Source organism: Aythya marila, assembly GCF_965140915.1.
Source record: "Aythya marila genome assembly, chromosome: 2".
In the NCBI taxonomy this organism is placed as follows: domain Eukaryota; kingdom Metazoa; phylum Chordata; class Aves; order Anseriformes; family Anatidae; genus Aythya; species Aythya marila.
In genome coordinates this window covers 156,077,386-156,096,063 of record NC_139043.1, presented here as the reverse complement: position 1 = coordinate 156,096,063, position 18,678 = coordinate 156,077,386, and the positions used below count along the sequence as shown (strand labels likewise).

Below are 18,678 nucleotides of genomic sequence, written 5' to 3'. Positions count from 1 at the left end.
TTGTACCAAAAGCCCAGGTTTCAGAAGCAAGAGAGCCTGCCCCATCCCGTGCGGTCAGTGCACGTTTACACCTCTCCCTGTGATCTTCCCCTTCCTTCCTTGCCCTAACATTGCTTCCAGCGCTGCCATGCTCAAATCCAGCGCCGCGGTCGCCCAGGAAGGCGGCGGGGCGGCGGGCGGCTCAGCGGTCCAGGCGCCGGACTGCAGCTCCAGCTGCACGTGGCAATGCCTTGGCAGGAACAGGAGTTACCCGTGATTACTCTCCGAAGGCCTCGGGGTACGGCAGGAAGCCGTTCTCCACCCACAGGCACCTGGAGAGCCTTCCCTGGCCTTTTTTGCATTTCCCTGGCTCGGCTAATTTTACCGCAAGCCACCGGCTGCGGCGAGCTGGAAGCGTGGATGCAGCTGGATGTGGGGCGGCTGCGATTCATCCCCCTGCCTTGGGCTGGGGCAGGTGGAGGGGCCGCGCAGAAAACACCGGGATGAGGTTTCTTCTTGGCGTCTGCTGGAGGATGAAAGAGGTTTGCAGGGCAAACGAGGCATTGCCTCGCATGGCAAGGCAGCTTCAACCCTCTATGCCTCTTCACGGGCTCCAGGTGTAAAATCAGCCGGCGTGTTTCACGGGGGAAAGAGCAGCGGGGCTGGAGTGGCTCCCAGGAGGGGGATGCTGGAGTTGGGAAAGCCCTGGGAGGGCTGGGGGCTGCTCTGAGCAAGGCGAGGGGCTAATCCCCAAATGTCCCACTCTGTGAGGGCTCAGGGACAAGTGGTGGGGCCCCTTTTCCCAGAAATACCTGTCTGTGGAGCCACCAGACCCCCAGGTTTATCCCATTGCCGTGCCCCTTTTCTGTGACCCTTTTTGGGCAGGCAGGACCCTGTGGCTGTGGGGTTAGTCTGGGACTCACCCAGCTGGGAGAGAAGGGCCAGATGCTTCCACACAACACAGCACAAACAGGACAAGGTGACATCCTTTGGTGTGCTGGGGAAAAAAGAAAAAAAAAAATAAAGAGCTCCAGGAAGGGGGTCCCCAAAGAAATTGCTTTTCCTCAGATTTCCCCAAAGGAAAAAGGCCTGTTCCTCTTCCAGGGCTCACCCAGGAGAAAGAAAGAGGGAGAAAAGGCGTAAAAAGCTGAGATATTTTACTACTCCTCCATAAGGGGACCACGTCTTTGGAAGAGAAATGGGAAATCCTGGCTGGGTGTCCCTTAGTCCCATTCTTCAATGTCTTAATCAAGAGCAATGCAGGGCCCTGCCTTCGCTTAGCAGAAATCCCAAAGGACGAGCCAGCTTGGAGGGGCTTTAAAACCTTCCCCCAGCCACCAGAAAGCCCTGCTGGGTTTTAATCTCCTCTTCAGTGCATTAAAGGTGCTCGTTAAAATCCTTTTTTAAGAGCTGGGCGAGCCCTTGCTTTGGGGAGGAGGGGACGGAGGCTGCGCACCCCTTTCCCCTGCACTGCTGCCTGATGGAAAGCCCAGAAGGAGGATGTGGGGTGCTGCTTGTGCCCCCCATAATGTTGTTCCCACCAGATCCCAACCTTCTGGCTAGGGGGGCTTTGCCCAGCACCCCCAGTTGGGGTGCCAGCTCCAAGCTGGGCCACCCCCCGGGTGAAATCTCAGCGGTGAAAGCTTCAGGGCAAGCAGAGGAGCAGATTTGGGGCTCTTTCCTAGGAAACCACCGGGGTCCTGGAGGCGAGACCTGCAGGGGGGGCTGAGGTTCCCCTAAAACCTTCAGCTTGAGTTACCCCAAAACCTTCAGGTGCCTTTGGGAGGGGGGGGGGGTCAGGGCACCCTGCGTTGGCTTGGGGGTTCCCCTGGGCAGTGCCCCTGGGGAGCGCGCACACGCGTGCGGGCGCGCACACGCGTGTGTATGCGGGCGTGCACACGCGTGTGCACGCGCGTGAGCTGCCACGCGCCTGTGCGCGCTCACGCCTGTGCGAGTGCCGCTCCGCGGGAGCGTGCCCGCGCGTAAAGTGCGCATTTGCGCGTCCGTGCGCAAGGCTCTCCGGCGAGCAAGGAGCCGCGATGTCGGTCCCCAACCTGTCCCCTCTTGCGCAGCCGAGGGACACCGATGCCACCTCCTCCCCCCACGCCCCCCCACCCCGCCTCGGTGCCCGCCCCCGCTGCTTGGACTCCATTTCCCGAGGAGCCGAGCGGCGGCGCCCGGTGACGGCCAAGGAAGCGCGGCTGGGCTGAGCCGAGCCGTGCCGAGGCAGGTGGGGAGCCCTATAACAGGGGGGGGGGAAATCCCCCGAGGTGGGGGTACCCGGGGTTGGGGAGCTCTCCGCCTTCCCTTCCCCCCCCCCGCGCCCAGGGTGGGCTTGGGGAATGGAGCCCCCTCTCCGTGCCGGGGGTGGGGTGGGGATGGGGATCGCTCCCAACACGGGGTGGGGTGGGATCGTCTGAAATAGGGAGGGGGCACAGGTGGGGGACCCCCCCCCGTCAAGTTTTGAGGGGTGGTGGGAGCAGAGGGCACCCCCCCTCTAGGGGGTCGAGGGGGGGAGACCCCTGTCTGTGGTGGTGCCAGAGGAGTGGGGGCACCCCTGGGGTTGGGGGGGAGCAGGGAGGGGAAAGACCCTAAGGGGGGTGTGGGGCCTGAGCCCCCTACAAAGAATGGGGGAGTTCCTGGGGGGCAGGCTGTATGGGATTTGGGGTGCTGGAGGGGCCGTGGGGAGGAGCAACAGTAGGATTGGGGGGTGCAGGGTGGGTGTTGGGGGGGATTTGGGGTGCAGAGGGGCGCAGCTCTGGGATTTGGGGCGCACAGGGAGGTGTGGGTATGCAGCCCTGGGATTTGGGGTGCGGTGGGGGGGTCGCATCCCCATGTTTTAGGGTGCAAGGGGGGGTGGACCCGCAGCTGTTTCCGGGAGGCCGTGCCATCCCGGTGCCGCGTGGCACCGTGTGGCCGTGTCCCACAGCCACCTGCACACGAGCCCGCGGGCCGCCACCCCGTTCCCATTAATTAGCGACTGCAGCTGACGAATTTCTGCCGCCCCCGGGAGCGGCACCGCCAGGCACACCGCTTTCATTTTCCTTTCTGTCCCTGCTGGCTGCAGCAGCTCGAAGGCAGAAGAAAAAAGCCCACCGGCTCGCCCGGCTGCACCGGTGCTGGTGCCAGGGTCGGGGTCGCCTCGGTGGTCCCAAATGGGACCCCCTAAGGTGGCTCTGCCTTAGCTTCCCCCCTTTTTCTCTCCTTCTCCCCTCGTGGCACAGGGCTGTGGCCATGACGGAGGCGGCGGGGCCGAAGTCCAAGCGCATCCTGGTGACGGGTGGCACCGGCTTGGTGGGCAGAGCCATCCAGAAGGTGGTGGCAGATGGAGAGGGGCGGCCGGACGAGGAGTGGCTCTTCGTGTCCTCCAAGGACGCCGACCTAACGTGAGTCTGGGTGACCCCCCCCCCACACCCCTTACCGTGCTCCTTTTTGTCCCACGCCCCGCCGAACCCCGCGATTTCGTCCCGCCAGGAGCGCCGCGGAGACCAAAGCCCTCTTCGAGAAGCACAAACCCACCCACGTCGTCCACCTGGCGGCCATGGTCGGGGGCCTCTTCAAAAACATCCGCTGCAACCTGGATTTCTGGGTGAGCACGCAGCGTTGGGGTCCCGAGACCCAGTTTGCTCCGTCCTGGAGCCGAAACATCTGCTCTGGTTTCTGTAGCCTGCACCCTGGTGCAGAGCGCAGGGTTTTGGGGTTCCCCCTTCCAGCTCCACCCGCTGAGGATGCCGCTGACAAATTTCTCTCTCTCTGTCCCCAGAGGAGAAATGTCCACATCAACGACAACGTCCTGCACTCGGCCTACGAGTGCGGGGTGCAGAAGGTGGTCTCCTGCCTCTCCACCTGCATCTTCCCGGACAAGACGACGTACCCCATCGACGAGACCATGGTGAGGGTCTCCATCCCCTCACACGTGGGGATGCAGCCAGGTCCTGGCACGGCTTTGCCAATCCCCACCCTTTTTATCCAGCCCATCCGTGGGCAAAACCTCTCCGTGGAGCATTTTTGGCTTCTCCGAGGTGTGCAGCAGGGTGAAAAACCACCCCGGCTCCCCACATCCAAAATTGCGCTGAGTTTCTGACCCCACACAGCTCCCATAGCATGTGGTAGGAGGTGGCTGCTGAATTCCCACCGGGTTTCTCTGTTCTCCTGTCCCCAGATCCACAACGGGCCACCCCACAGCTCCAACTTCGGCTACTCCTACGCCAAGAGGATGATCGACGTCCAGAATAGGTGCGGGGCCACATGAAACCCATCCCAGTGCCAAAGGGCTGTGAGCATCCTATAAATATCAGGGCAGGGGAAACCTCCAGGGCTGCCTAATGGGGTTGGGGAGACACCTGAGCTCAGCAGCCAGAGCTGCCAGGGAACACACGGGGAAAACCCCAAGAATTGCTTTATGGGATGGCACTCACCCCATGCTCTCCCCCCCAGGGGCTATTTCGAGCAGCACGGCTGCCGCTTCACCGCCGTCATCCCCACCAACATCTTCGGGCCCCACGACAACTTCAACATCGAGGACGGCCACGTGCTGCCGGGGCTCATCCACAAGGTGTACCTGGCCAAACGTGAGCAGTTTGGGGCATTTTGGGGGGTTGTTTTTTTTATTTTTGGGAGGGGTAGCCGTGGTCTGGAGATGCTCTCTCTGTTCTCCTGCAGAATCGGGCTCTGCTTTGACCGTTTGGGGCACGGGGAAGCCCCGGAGGCAGTTCATCTACTCTCTGGTAGGTGTAGAGCTTGGATTTCAACCCAGGCTGAGCCCTCCTGGGTCGTCCTGGGGCTGGGGGGGGAGCAGCCACCCCCCTAAAAACCCAACAACTCGACTCCTCTCACCAGGATCTGGCCCGGCTCTTCCTTTGGGTGCTGCGGGAATACGAGGAGGTGGAGCCCATCATCTTGTCAGGTGAGAAGCAGCGGCCCTCTTCCAAGAGGGAGAAGGAAGGGGGGAAAAAAAAAAATAAATAAAAATAAATAATAATAAAAAAAAAGCCTCAGCTCATCCCCGTTCTCCCCAGTGGGCGAAGAAGATGAGGTCTCCATCAAGGAGGCGGCGGATGCCATCGTGGAGGCCATGGACTTCAAAGGAGAGCTGATCGTATCCTTTAGGGCAAGGCTGGTGGAGCAAAGGGGGGCACCCCAAATCCCACCAGGGACTGTGGGGTCGCAGCAGAGCCCCCACATCCCACCAGCGACCCCACAGTCCCTGTAGAGCCCCCCCAACGCAGACACCAGGGCAAAACCGTGCCCGGAGCATCCCCATCCAGGATGTAAGGGGGCACAGAGCGCAACCTCACCCCGCTAGCCTCCAAATTTTCCCCCCTTTTTTTTTTTTTTCCCCTTAACCTCCCTCCCCCGTGCCAGTTTGACACCACCAAGGCGGACGGGCAGTTCAAGAAGACAGCCAGCAACGCCAAGCTCCGGCGCTACCTCCCCGGCTTCCAGTTCACCCCCTTTAAACAAGGTGAGAAAAAAAAAAAAAAAAAAAAAAAAGAAGGGGGCGCCGAGGGCAAAGGGTACGGCCACCCCGTCGCGCCCCCATCCCCAAAAATCCTCTCCTCTCCTTCCCCAGCCGTGCAGGAGACCTGCGCCTGGTTCAGCGCCAACTACGCCAGCGCGAGGAAGTGAGGGAGCGGCGCTCTGCGCATCCTCTTCGACTCAGGGTTGTCCCCTGTTGGGGCAGGGGACAGGGTTCGGGGGGTGACGGTGACATTTCCAAAGCCAGAGGGGGACCGGGGTGCTGGTTAGGCTTGAGGGTGAGCGGGGAAGAGTGGAAAAAAATAATCAAAAGTAGCATCTTAGGTAGAAAAGGCGAAGGAAAAGACCTCGTGCTCAGGTAGGGGGAGGATTGGGGACCCCAAAAGTGCTGGTGGACCCTAAATGGGGCAGTAGCAGCCACCACTGGCCGTGTTCCTCCCCCAGGGCAGAGGCTGGAAGCTGCTGCTAATTACATGTAATTAGGCTGTAATAAAGAGAAGCTGATCGGGGCTGTTCCTGCAGCACAGAAGTGGGGTGGTGCATGGGGTAAGCACAACGGGATGGGGACAGCCCCATAGCTCCCAGCAGCTCCTGGGGGGAGAAAGGAACCAGAAGAGGGAAAATAAATCGCTATAAATAAACCTGGCATTTATTAAAATATGTGCAAATAACATAAAACTGGTGGGACGAGGAGTATCCGCCCCACGGGGCTCGAGGGGGAGCCCAGCAGTCCCGTAACCACACCAAGGGGGCACCCACAGGGTGCTGAGCACAGCTCCGCGTTCTCCACCTGCCAAAACTGAGCCAAAACTGGGTTAAAAAGCCCCACTTCGGGGGGTCAGAGGCGTGGGGACCCATCCATGTGGACGTGGCAGAAATCCTGCCCGGGGACCGCTCTCTTCCGACACCGCTGCCCGGCCCTGGTGAGCCCCCGGCACGGGGTCCGTGGGGACAGCGAGGACCTGGGGGGGGAGAAAACCATCAGCGCCACGGCCCCAAAAGGCTCCCAGCCATCAGGGTGGTGACACCAGTCCCCCAAAGCGTCCCCGGAGTCCGGGATGTCCCCTGCAGGCAGTACTCACGCGTTGCTGCTGGCCAGGGACTGGCTCGGGTTGTAGGGTTTGGGTTCCCAGCGCTGCCCAGCTCCAAAACCTGGCTCCAACATCACCTGGCCGAGGGAAGAAGAGGTTTGGCGGGGCACAGAGATGATCCCCGGTGACCCGTTTGTGCTGCAGATGTCCCTTTATCCCACATACCCCACAATATTTCCCTATTTCCATATCCCACAGCTACCCCTGGCTCGGGCTTACCCCAAATGGGCTCCTCCTGGGGATGGGGTGCCCGGGCGAAGGGACCAAGCTCAGCCCCTTTTTGCCGGGGACCAGCGACGTCCTCCCTGCTGCGTGGGGGTCCCCGGCCATCACCGGGGGCTGCTCCAGGCACGAGGGCTCTGCAAGACGCATTGGGGGTGGTGATGGGCTCCCAGCGGTGTCCCAGGGTTATGGGGTCACCACGGGGTGGCACAAGTACCCCGCGGGGCTCTTAGAGGCCCCCCCCAGCCCTCACCTTGCAAGCAGCTCATCTCCATCCTGGCCAGCTCCTCCTGCAACAACCCCATTTTGCAGTCCCTGGGAAGGAAAAGGGGGGAAAACCTCGAGCTCCGTCACCTCCCCGCCTCGTTCCTCGGCCCCACTCACCATGGGGGGGACCCTTCTCCACCCACCCACCACCAAAAGCCTCCGGGACGAGGCACCCGAGGTCACGGGAAGCTCACCAAAACGCGTCCTGCGCCCTTGGGTACCCGCAGCCCACCCTCCACCAGGACCCAGCTGAAGGAGCAGAGGTCCGAGCAGCACCCAAGGGTGCTGTGCCTGTCTCCCCCTGCCCCGTACCTTTCTGGGGTGGAGGTGAGGTGACGGCGAGGCTCAGCCTGGTGGAAAATCAGCCGAGCAACACGGAGGGCAGCCGCCAGCACCCAGTGCCCTGCAGGGAAATGAGGGTGGGAAAGGGCCGAGCACCCCAGCCCATCCCCACACGGGTTGCAGCACCCTAGGGCGGCTCAACCCCGCTGCGTCCTCGGCCCACGTCCCCAAATCCGACCCCAAAACCCATCCCACCTGCCACAGCCAGGCCCAGGAGAGCGGTGAGGGCCGGGAAACCGATGGGTTCGGCGCCACGGAGCTCGCTGAGGGCGCTGGAGAGGACGAGGAGGAGGAGGAGGGCGCGGGGCGGCGCGGGCACCTGGAGGAAGGCCAGCAGCAGGGCCAGCAGCAGGAAATAGGAACCGTGCAGGACGCAGGTGGGGACGGCCCCGGGGCTCAACCCTGAGGGATTAGGAGCAGATCCCAGCGTCAGCACCCAGAAAAAGGCACCCAGCACCCCGCCACCCCTCGCCCCGCTCACCAGCCCAAGCGAGGGCAGCGTGGAAGCTCTCCAGGTGGCTCTCCACTCCCTTCTGCACCCTCCTCACGCCCTCGGCGGCCGCCAGCACCAGCCCCAAGCTCCGGTTGAGGCGTTGCAGCGTCCCCGCCACCTCCTCGAAGGACCGCGCCGCGCGGCTCCGCTGGGCCAGCAGCGAGGCCAGGTCGCTCTCTGCGCACCGAGGATGGGGTGAGCCATCAAACGGATGACGGGGGCACCCCAAAAGGATAAAAATCTGGGATGTGGGGTCACCCTGCTCCCACCTAGCTGAGTGGAGATGTCCCGAGCTCTTTCCTGCAGGCGGCGGAGGTCGGCCAGGATGGCTCGCTGCCCGTCCCGCAGCCCCCGGTCCTGCGTAGCCAAGCTCCTGCCGATGTCCCCTGGGCGAGAAAAGCCACCTCGGTCCCCGGGTTGCAACAGGGACGTGTCACCCCACCCGGCGGCCACCAACTCTTACCCATGCTGCGTGCCATGCCCTCCACGAGCCGGGCCAGCCGGCGTCGCCCGCCGTCGAGGAGCCTCTCCTCCAGCGCCCGCTGCCGCAACCCGCGGCGGATGGCAGCCTCCATCCTGCCCTGCTCGCCCGCGAGCCGCTCCTGCTGCTCCTCCAGCGCCTTCTGCCCGCTCAGCGCCCGCCGCAGCCCCTCGGCCATCCTCTCCCGCAGCTCCTCGTGCCTCTCCTGCCCGCGGGGAGGAGGACACGGAGGGGTGAGGCAGCGACCCCGCGGCCACCCACCCCGTATCCGACCCCGCCGTCCCCCGCCGCGCACCTTGAGGGCCCGCGCGGCGGCGAGCTGGTCGGAGGCGGCGGCGGCCAAGGCGGCCACGGCGTGCTCGGCGCGGCGCCGAAATTCCAGCTGCCGGGCAGCGTAGCAGACGGCGCGGGCACGGTTGGAGACGACGTGGTAGGCGCTCCAGGTGTCGGGGTCCATGGGGGCCGTGCAGCTCGCCAGCGGCTGGGGACGGCACCGCGAGGGCGCTGGCGTCACCCCCACCACCACAGAACCCACTTTTCATCCCCAAAAGGAGCCGCCCGGAGCCAAATCCCGCTCCAAAAGCGCTCGGTTGAGGGAGAGGGGATGCTATGAGGAGCAGCGTGGGCTCCAGGAGCCATCCCCTGAGCGCATTTTTTTTTTTTTAGGGGGGGAAATTTCAGCAGTGCGCAAGGACGGAGCACAAATATGGCATCACGGGGATTGGGATAGAGCCTTTTTTACCCCAAAATGAGGGCGAGAAGGCAGGCAGAGCAGGCCGGGAGCTGCTCAGGCTGCCTGCTACGGGGTTGGGCGTCGCTATAGGATTTTAAAGGGGGGGAATTGGGGCTCGCCACCCCCTTACCATCTCCGGGGTGCAGGGGTAGGTGCGGCGGCCCTCGGCGCTGGCCTGGCAGTTGAACAGGGCCACCCCCAGCTTGGCCACCTCCTCCTCGCTCAGGTCGGCGCAGGACGAGCGGAGCCGCACCACGACCTGGCGGCGGGGACACCGGTGTCACCGGGACCTGGCACCCACAGGTGCTCCCGGATCGCCCCGGGGTGGTTTTTAGGGTGGCGATCGAGAAGCAAAGCCAAAGATAACCCCAGCGTTTCGCCTTCACCCTAAAAGTGCCACGAGGGGGCCGGCACCTTTCCCTAAAGCACCCTAGGGTGGCACCCCAAGGTGGGGGGACCCCCTGTGCCCCCCCATTTCCCACCCAAGGGGACCCCCGTGGCCACACCTGGTGGTGGCAGGCGTCCAGGGGGGACAGCTCCCACTGCGCCCCCTCGGCTTGGAAGCGCTCGTCGCCCGTTGTCATCTCAAAGGGGACGTGGGGGGGGCTCGGTGGTCCCGGGGGAGGGCTCGGTGGTCCTGGGGGGGTCCCGAAACCCAGCCAGCCCAGCAGCCCCCCCCCAAAAACGGGGGCGCAGAGGAGGAGCAGAGCCCAGCAGCAACAAGGGGGCAGCATGGTGGGGGGGTCCTGCAGCATAAAAAATAAAGGGGGGGGACACCCAAAAAGCTAGGGCAGCCCCCTCCCCAAATCCTGGGCACGCAACTGGGGCCCCCTCCCCAACGAGGGGACCCCCTCCCCGATGACGCCTCCCCCAGGGGTCCCTGACCCTACAGCAGGGCATGGGGACACGGGGGCCCCCTCCCCAAGAAGGGGGGGCCCCCTCCCCAAGAAGGGGGCGGCCCCCCCAGCACCCCATAAGCTTATAGGGCAGGGTTAGGGACTCCCCCAGCCATAGGGTTGGGGTCAGCCCCTCCCCACCACCCCCCGGGGAGGGGGGGGTCCCCAATTTTGCGCCCCCCTCCACGTGGCGCACCCGCAGCTGCGCACACCCCAAGCCCCCCCCACCTCCAAGTCCCGCCTCTTACGGCCCCATCCACCAATCAGAGGGGGGGGAGGGGGAAGATTGACCAATGGGAAGGCGAGGGAGGGGTCCGGGGGGGGTGTCCACGGAGTGGGGGGGGGTCAGGGATGGAGGCGGCGGAGCTGCGGGTGGGCTTCGTGGGCGCAGGGCGCATGGCGGGGGGCATGGCCAGGGGGCTGCTGAGGGCAGGTAGGGGGCTGGGGATATGGGGGGGGACACGGGGGGGGCTTGGGGACAACGTTGTCACCTCCCCCGGGGTGGCCCGGAAATGTGTGGGGGGGGGGAGGGCGATTTTGGGGCGTGGGGAGCGTGGGGATGTGGGGGCGCAGGGATTGGGGGCGCAGGGATTGGGGGCGCAGGGACATGGGGACATTGGGACGTGGGGACCCTGGGATGTGGGGACCTTGGGATTTAGGGACATGGGGACCTGGGGACATTGGGATGTGGGGACGTGGGGACCTAGGGACATGGGGACATTAGGATGTGGGGGTATGGGGACATGGGGACGTAGGGGCGTGGGGACATTGGGATGTGGGGACCTGGGGACTAGGGACGTGGGTACATTGGGACATGGCGACATTGGGATGCGGGGACCTGGGGACATTAGGGAGTGGGGACATTGGGACCCAGGGACCTTGGGACATGAGGACGTGGGGACCCTGGGATGTGGGGACATTGGGATTTAGGGACATGGGGATGTGGGGGACATTGGGACATGGGGACCTTGGAACATAGGGACCCTGGGACATGGGGACCTTGGGATGTGGGGTCCTGGGGACATTGGGATTTGGGGATGTGGGGACGTTGGGACATGGGGAGCCTGGGATGTGGGATTGTGGGGACGTTGGGATGTGGGGGTATGGGGACATAGGGGTTTGGGGACATTGGGACATGGGGATATAGGGACTTAGGGATGTGGGAACCTAGGGATGTGGGGACATGGGGACATGAGGACCTAGGGATGTGGGCACATTGGGACCTTGGGACACGGGGTCAGGTCTGTCCTCCTTGAGATATCCCTGCCCCATAGCGCGCTGAGGGGATACGGGGGTGGTCCTGGCCCCTATAAGCGTGACACGGGGACATGGGGACAGCCCCCTGTGTGCCCCGAAGCCAGGATCAGGCCCCCGTCATCCCATATCCCCCCCTGGCTATTGGGGTTGGGGACAGAGCAGCGCGTCCCCACCCTGCTGGGCTGTCCCCACTGCTGTGGGGCCACCCCAAATCCCCGTGTCCCCCCCAAGGGAAGGTGCCAGCCAGCAGCATCCTGGCCAGCGCGCCCTCGGACAGGAACCTGGACGCCTGGCGGGTGAGTGGGGCCACGGGGCCGGCCATGAACCCCTCAATGGTGCCACGGGGCACATCGGGGTCACGGTTTTAGGGCGCCCTTTCCCCCTTTTGCAAAGCTTTGTCTCATCCTTGCAGGGATCGGGGTGAAATTAGGAGGCGGGTGGGGGGTCCCCAAGTGGGGATGGGAGGACGGGGGGGACGCTGCGGGGTTGTGGGGCTGCTGTGACGCTCGGCCTTGTAGGATTTGGGCTGTAGGACCACGCACTGCAACCTGGAGGTGCTGCAGGAGAGCACCCTGGTCTTCCTGGCCACCAAACCCCACGTCCTGCCGGGGGTCCTGCAGGAGATCCGGCCGGCCGTGGGGCCCCACCACCTCATCGTCTCCCTGGCGGCCGGCGTCACCCTCCAGAAGCTGCAGCGGGTGAGGGCACCCCGACAGCCCCTTCCTCCTCCTCCTCCTCCTCTTTCCTTTTTCCTCCTCTTCTTTTTTTCCTTTCTTTTTTTTTTCTTTTCTCCGGTTTCCTCCTCCATCCGTTTTCCTCCTCCTTTTTCCTCCTCCCTTTTTCCTCTAGTCTTTTTTCTTTCTTTTCTCCTCCTTCTTCTCCCTCCTCCCTTTTTCCCTTTTTCCCTTTTTCCCCCTCCTCCCTTTTTCCCTTTTTCCCTTTTTCCCCCTTTTCCCCTTTTCCCTTTTTCCATTTCCCCCCTCCTCCCTTTTCCCCTTTTCCCTTTTCCCCTTTCCCCCCCTCCTCCCTTTTCCCCTTTTCCCCTTTTTCCCTTTCTCCCCTCCTCCCTTCTCCCCCTTCTCCCCCTTCTCCCCCTTCTCCCCCTTCTCCCCCTTCTCCCCCTTCTCCCCCTTCTCCCCCTTCTCCCCCTTCTCCCCCTTCTCCCCCTTCTCCCCCTTCTCCCCCTTCTCCCCCTTCTCCCCCTTTTCCCCCTCCTCCCTCTTTCTCTTTTCCCCCTTTTCCCCTTTTCCCTTTTTCCCTTTTCCCACTTTTCCCCCTCCTCCCTTTTTCCCCCTCCTCCCTCTTTCTCTTTTCCTCCTTTTCCCCTTTTTCCCCTTTTTCGCCTTTTTCCCTTTCCCCCCCTCCTCCCTTTTCCCCTTTTCCCCTTTTCCATTTCCCCCCTCCTCCCTTTCCCCCTTTTCCCCTTTCTCCCCTCCTCCCTTTTCCCCCTTTTCCCTCTTTTCCCCCTTTTCCCCCTCCTCCCTTTTCCCCCTTTTCCCCCTCCTCCCTTTTTCCCTTTTCCCCCATCCTCCCTTTTCCCTTTTCTCTCCTTCTTTATTTCCCTTTTTTCCCCTTTTCCTCCCTTTTCCCCTTTTCCCCCTCCTCCCTTTTTTCCCTTTTTCCCTTTTTTCCCCCTCCTCCCTTTTTCCCTTTTTCCCCCTCCATCCCCCCCCGAGCCGCCACCCCCTCCACCTCCCTCCCCCGCCACCCCCCACGGCTGACACCCAGCATCTCCAAACCCCCAAAAAAAACCCCCCTCACCCCCCTCTCCGAACCCATCTCGCCCCCAGCTCCTCCCCGCCGGCACCAAGGTGCTGCGGCTCATGCCCAACCTCCCGTGCGTGGTGCAAGCGGGGGCCATGGTCTTCGCCCGGGGCAACGGGGCCAGCGACGAGGACGCCGCCCTCCTCCAAAACCTCCTCACCTCCTGCGGGCTCTGCGAGGAGGTGCCCGAATCCTACATCAACACCCACACCGGCCTCAGCGGCAGCGGGGTCGCCTACGTAAGCGCCGCGCACCCCAAAAGCGCACAGCGGCGCCGGAGACCCCGCTCCTCGTAGCTTCGGGGTCCCTTTTTCTTCTTTTTTTCTCCCCTTTGCTGCTTCGCCTTCCCCAGGTCTACCTCTTTGCCGAAGCCTTGGCCGAGGGGGCCGTGAAAATGGGGATGCCGGGGGGCTTGGCCAGCAGGATCGCGGCCCAGACACTGCTGGTGAGTCGGGGTCGGCGCTCGGGGGGCTCCCCGCGTCCTTCTTCACCCCACATTCCCCCTGTTTTTGCGGCGCCTTCCAGGCTGGGTGCGAGTTTTTAAGGTCATCGGCTCCTCCCGGAGCCAAAACGGGGGGGGCAGCGAGGAATAAAAGTGGGAACGGGGCTGGGAACGGGGCTGAGAGGGACGCGAGCGGTCCCCACGCAGCATCGGGCGCCCCATCAGCGCCACGAGGCCGTGAGGGAAAAGTCAGGGCTGAGTTTCAACCCAGGATAAAGGCGGCATCGCCAACGGGGTGGCAGATCGGAGGATCGGAGCTGCCTTCATCCTGCCTCAGTTTCCCCTCTTGGGAGCAAAGCCGTGGCGAGGGGGCTTCAGCACCTCCTCTCCCCGAAAAACCGGGGGAGACGGGAGGACGCCGCGGCCCCCCCGAGCGAAACGGAGGTTGGGAGGAGGTGGGAACGACCCCTTTTTTTGCTCCGTGCACCCCCAGGGGGCGGCGAAAATGCTGCTGGAGAGCGGGGAGCACCCGGCCAAGCTGCGCGGGGACGTCTGCACGCCCGGTGGCACCACCATCCACGGCTTGCACCAGCTGGAGAAGGGCGCCCTGCGCGCCACCGTCATGAACGCCGTGGAGGCTGCCACCCAGCGAGCCTGCGACGTGGGCGAGGATTAAAGGGCGGCTTGGGGACGGCCACCTCCGTCCCCATCCCTGGTGCCAGGGACCAGAGGTGCTGCTGCTTCTCGTCCTCCAGCCGGGGCGACCCCGGACCAAAGCCCTACGAGGGAGCACTCGAAGCCTTGGGGAGATGCTGGGTGGAGACGGGAGGCGCGCACGCGGCTGCAGGGCTGGGACCCAATAAATGCGGGCGGCACGGAGGCGGGCTTGGCTTTTTCTGGTCTTTTTGGTCCTTTTTTTTCATGAGGAGGTGACGGCAGTGGGGTTCGTGGCACGCTGGGGCAGCGGGGAGAGGGAGATGGCAGAATTGGAGGGGATGAGGGTGAGAGGCACCTCTGAAGCCATCAGGTGCAGCTCCCTGCTCGAGCAGGGACACCCCGGGGTGCCCAGCACACCACGTGCAAGCGATTTTTGGAGATCTCCAAGGAGGAGACTCCACCACTGGGCAGCCTGTGGCGGCGTTTCGGCACCCACATGGCACAAAAGGGCTGGCGGTGGTGGCACCACGCTGGATGCGTGCCGGGATGGCTGCTGGCACTTCTGGCACTGAAAACAGGGATGGGGATGTGGTTTTTGGGGAGCAGGGCGAGAATGAATCATAAAATCACCAAATATTTCAAGTTACGACCCATGAGGGCTCTTCAAGTCCAACTGGCTGCACCAAGGAGCACCCAAAAACCAGACCCTGTGTCTGAGGGCGTTGTCCAAACGCATCTTGAACTCCAACAGTCTTGGGGTCATGACCATGTCCCCAGTGCCCGACCACCCTCTGGGTGCAGATCCTTTCCCTACCACCCATCCTGACCCTCCCCTATAGCAGCTTTTAGGGCTGGAGCTGATCCTAAGCTGCAGCACCCGGTTCTTGGTTACCCGTGGGCACCAGTGCCCGGTCCTCTGCTCTATTTTGGGGTCAATTATTGCCACTGCCTTACTGGCTTTGGCAGGGGAGTGAAATCCAAACTGTCCTCCACCAGTTTCCTCCCAGTCGGGTGCTCGAAGACAGCCACAGCTCAAGTTTTAGGATATTTTAGGGTGCAAGGCTGGAAGGGAAAAGCGCAAAAGCGGTCGGGCTCTACGCTCGGAGCCTGGCAGCGGCCGAAATTGGGAGGCTGGTTGGGTTTGAAGGGGAAAAATAATTTTATTTCTCCAGTAGTTGGAATATTGACCGTGGTTCTGCGGCAGTTTTGGGATGGGAATAACGCAGTAACGCAAAATCCCCGCTTGATGTCGAGGTCTTTGGAGCTGAGCATCCACCTGGAGAAGAAAACGGGCTTTAAAGGCCACTTTATTAATTCCTGGACTCAGTTTATGGGATTGTATTTGCGAACAGGGCTCGGAAGGAAAGGCTGACCCCAGCTTGGAGCGTTTTGGGGACAGATGCAGCGTTTTGGGCACCGAGCTGCCCGTGCTCGGGAGCACGGCGGAGCGGCAGCTCCGAGGGACCATTTACAAAAAGACAACCTCCGAGCGGGCATAAAAATCCATTTAATCTCCATAAACTCTGAAATCATGAGACAAAGACCCGACAAGTAAAAACACCCATCCCACCTGCTGACACGGGGCCCCGTCAGCTTGATTTATTTTTTTTTCCCCTTTTTTTTCCAACAATTCGGCTAAGTAGGCTAAAATTTTATCAAAATCAGGTCGAGAAACGAGCGGCTTAATTCACATCCGATGCGTCCGGTATTTCACGACAGCTCCGGGAGCTGTTCCTGATCACATCTCACACGAGACACAGGGCAAAACGGGAGCCTGGACCCCAAAACTTGGTTTTAGGAGGGCGCTGGGGTGATGGCACCTGTGGTCCCGGTGCTGCTGTGCCGCTAGCGACCCTCACCAGGGGATCTGCAGCTGTCCCCGTGTCCCTGTCCCAATCCAGTGCATGACAAAAGTTGTCTTAAAGCAGCCCCAAATCCCCCCGGTTTCGCAGGAAATCGTTTTTGGCAGCGGGAAGGGCGTCGCCATCCCCTTTAGGGCAGCACCCCGCCGTCTGCTTGACGATGTGAGGACGCCGAGGCGATGCTCCCCGGCCAGATCCTGCACCCGCATCGCCTCCCCGCAGGATCTGTGCCCCCCCAAAACCCCCTCCCTTTCCTCAAAGATCTTTGCTACGACTCCGCATCCGTCTTCCACGCTGCTGTGGGGTGAGAAACATCCCGATCCTGCTCTGAGATTTGGGGAATCAGAGCTTGGCCCCACAGTCCCGGCTCCTCGCAGGTCTCTCCGTCACCCCATCTCCCCGCGGGGGCAGCACGGACGCCACCCACCCCGTCCCCATGGATCTGCGACGTATGGAGCGTGTCACACCAAAAAAAAAACCCAAAACCATTAGCCCTAAAACGTGACTCTTCCCCCTTTCAGCCACGGTAACCCACGGGCATCTGAGCCTCCTCGGAGAGGAGCTGGCACCTCTGCTGCCAGCCCTGCCGGGACAAACGGGATGTCCCCAACCCCGTGGGTGTCCCCGGGGAGGCGAGGCGGGTGGTAGGCCACGGGATCCCTGCCCTAAGGATCGGGGTTGCCGGCGCGGTGCAGCCGCTGGGCCGTGCTGATGAGGGAACGGAGCTGCACCAGCTTCAGCGGCCCCACTTGCCGCGGGTCCTGGCCCTCCAGCCAGCGCAGCGCCGTCTCCAGCCCTCTGATGGCTTCCCGGGCCGTGGGGACCAAAGGGGGACCCTCTTCCCCAAGCCCACCAGCCCCGATGTCCCCTCCACCAGCCCCATCTCCGGCAACTTCTTCCTCCTCCTCCTCCTCCTCCACCCTACAGCCTCCGGAGCCTTCCTCCTCGCCGTCCTCGTCCCCATCGTCGTCCCCAACACCCGGGGCCGCGTCGTCCAAGTGCAGCCAGTCGGCCACCTCCTCGGGAGCCAAGCACTTGTAGGCCAAGGCGGCCAAGTGGGTCAGGTCGCTGAAGACTTTGGCGTCCCCGCCGCCGCCGCCTTCCTCCCCCTCCGCCCCATCTCCACGCTCTTCCTCGCCGGGCTGGGGCTCGAAGGCGGCGCGCAGCCCCAGCAGCCAGCACTTCTCGATGGCGCCGGGGGGGATGAGGTCCCAGGAGAGGCCGGCCAAGTAGAGCATGTCCTTGAGGAGAAAGGACCTCACGAAGTCCACGGGGCCACCGCCGCCACCCCCGGTGGCGGCGCACGAGACGGCCAAACGCAGCAGCTCCCGCTTGTAGAGCTGCTTGAAGGCGGCCACCACCCCTTGCTCCAACGGGGCCGGGATTCGGCCACCCCCTCCGGCCGAGCCGCCCCCTCCGGCCGGACCCTTGGAGAGAAATAGGGCCCGGATGGAGCCGTCGGGTGTCTGCAGCTGGGGGAGCTCCTCGTGGCCGCCCCCGTTGAGCGGCGTCGGCGAGCTGAGCAACAACACCGCCTTCTGCTGCAAGCAGCTCCGCCGCAGGTACCGCTTGACGCCCGGCACGAAGTCCTCGAAAAACCAAGCCCGGAGAAGAGCCGGTCCCAACCTGGCTTCGGGACCGTAGCGATAACAAGCGGGGAATTTGTCCTGGTTGTGGTGGCGGAGGCTGGGAGGCTGGCGGAGGCCTCCAACCACCAAAGGTTTCAACTTGTGGGCGCCGGTCAAGTTGGCGGCCAGCAGGACGGTGACGCGGTGGCGAGGAGCCGGTCGTTGATGGGGCAGAAGCTTCCAGTAGAGCCCGGTGACGTTGGCGTTGTAGATCTGCTCGTCCCCGTAACCCCCAGTATCGGGAACTGGTGATAATGGTGGTGGTGGTGGTTTGGGGTGAACGGCGGGCGCCTGCTCGTGCTCGCCGTAGATGCGTTGGCTGGAGATGCCGTGGCGCTTCTGCCAGCGCCAAAACCAACCGTGGCTGGCCTTGAAGGTACACTCGGGGCCGTAAATCTGCCGGGCGAAGGCTTCGGCTTGTGCTTGGATGAGAGGTCCGGAGAGGGGGACGCCGTGACGCCGTAGGGCGAGGAACCAAGCGTAGACGGCTCGGTCGATCTCTTCTTCGTTGGCCAACCTCATCTTCTTGCGCTGGGTGCCCACCTCCCCCCCCAGCTGCTCCAGGAACCACCTCAGCTTCCCCTCGTCCTTCAACCAACCCCGCAACGTCCCCCCCGGCACCCCGAAAGCCCGGCACACCGACGCCTGCCTCTCGCCCTTCTTCACCCTCTCGATGGCTTGCAGCTTGTCCTTGATGGAGTACGCCCGCCTCAGCGCCATCTTCACCGACACCCCCCTACCCCCCACCCCCTCCTCTTCCTCCCTCCTTTTGCCACCCCCCCGCCGCCCCCCCGCCATCGCCGCCCCCCCAGCCTCCTTCTTCGGCCCCTTCTCGCCCCCCCGAGCCCCCCTCGTTTCCCTTTTAACGCCTTTAAAGCCCTTAAATCCCCCTCCCCGCCTCTGCCCCCCCCCCGGGCTCGCAGCCGCCCCCGCCGCCATGGGGGCGCGTTATAAGCGGGGGGGGGAGGGGCTCCCGGGGGGGGGGCGCCTTTGTCTCCGCTCCCAGCCCCGGCGCCTACTGCGCATGCGCGCTCCCCCCCTCCATCTTGCCTCCCTCCCCCCCCTCCATCTCTCCTCTCTCCCCCC

General features: G+C 63.3%; 4 protein-coding genes across 6 annotated transcripts; 2 read left to right on the top strand and 2 right to left on the bottom strand.

The window, feature by feature from the left end:
* Positions 1 to 2,147: 2,147 nt before the first annotated feature.
* Positions 2,148 to 6,070, top strand: GFUS (GDP-L-fucose synthase). 2 transcript variants are annotated; one of them, XM_082752780.1, is made up of 11 exons: positions 2,148 to 2,209; positions 3,204 to 3,365; positions 3,454 to 3,568; positions 3,743 to 3,871; positions 4,142 to 4,215; positions 4,417 to 4,550; positions 4,642 to 4,706; positions 4,819 to 4,885; positions 4,998 to 5,077; positions 5,344 to 5,443; positions 5,552 to 6,070. In XM_082752780.1, exons 2-11 carry the CDS (start codon positions 3,214 to 3,216, stop codon positions 5,605 to 5,607), a joined length of 972 nt encoding a protein of 323 aa, XP_082608906.1. In that variant the 5' UTR covers positions 2,148 to 2,209; positions 3,204 to 3,213; the 3' UTR covers positions 5,608 to 6,070. The 2 variants fall into 2 exon arrangements, with proteins under 2 accessions (XP_082608906.1, XP_082608907.1); XM_082752781.1 differs by having other exon boundaries at positions 2,172 to 2,205.
* A 199-nt stretch (positions 6,071 to 6,269) lies between these two features.
* LOC309875734 (protein brambleberry-like) lies at positions 6,270 to 9,820 on the bottom strand (the record flags this gene model as incomplete). Its single annotated transcript, XM_082755407.1, is given in 12 exon segments — positions 6,270 to 6,419; positions 6,540 to 6,625; positions 6,768 to 6,907; positions 7,024 to 7,085; positions 7,350 to 7,440; positions 7,575 to 7,781; positions 7,861 to 8,049; positions 8,142 to 8,326; positions 8,329 to 8,558; positions 8,649 to 8,834; positions 9,217 to 9,345; positions 9,593 to 9,820. Coding segments are annotated over 12 exon segments (1,857 nt in total). The 3' UTR covers positions 6,270 to 6,295.
* Positions 9,821 to 10,333: 513 nt separating this feature from the next.
* Positions 10,334 to 14,324, top strand: PYCR3 (pyrroline-5-carboxylate reductase 3; the record flags this gene model as incomplete). 2 transcript variants are annotated; one of them, XM_082752831.1, is made up of 6 exons in its annotated part: positions 10,334 to 10,415; positions 11,471 to 11,535; positions 11,758 to 11,937; positions 13,030 to 13,242; positions 13,356 to 13,448; positions 13,939 to 14,324. In XM_082752831.1, the coding sequence occupies 6 exons, from the start codon at positions 10,334 to 10,336 to the stop codon at positions 14,119 to 14,121; spliced, it is 816 nt and encodes a 271-aa protein (XP_082608957.1). In that variant the 3' UTR covers positions 14,122 to 14,324. The 2 variants fall into 2 exon arrangements, with proteins under 2 accessions (XP_082608957.1, XP_082608956.1); XM_082752830.1 differs by lacking the exon at positions 10,334 to 10,415 and having other exon boundaries at positions 11,132 to 11,535.
* A 2,305-nt stretch (positions 14,325 to 16,629) lies between these two features.
* TIGD5 (tigger transposable element derived 5) lies at positions 16,630 to 18,312 on the bottom strand (the record flags this gene model as incomplete). The annotated part of the gene is made up of 1 exon (XM_082755406.1): positions 16,630 to 18,312. The coding sequence occupies one exon, from the start codon at positions 18,310 to 18,312 to the stop codon at positions 16,630 to 16,632; it is 1,683 nt and encodes a 560-aa protein (XP_082611532.1).
* Between the last annotated feature and the right edge of the window lie 366 nt (positions 18,313 to 18,678).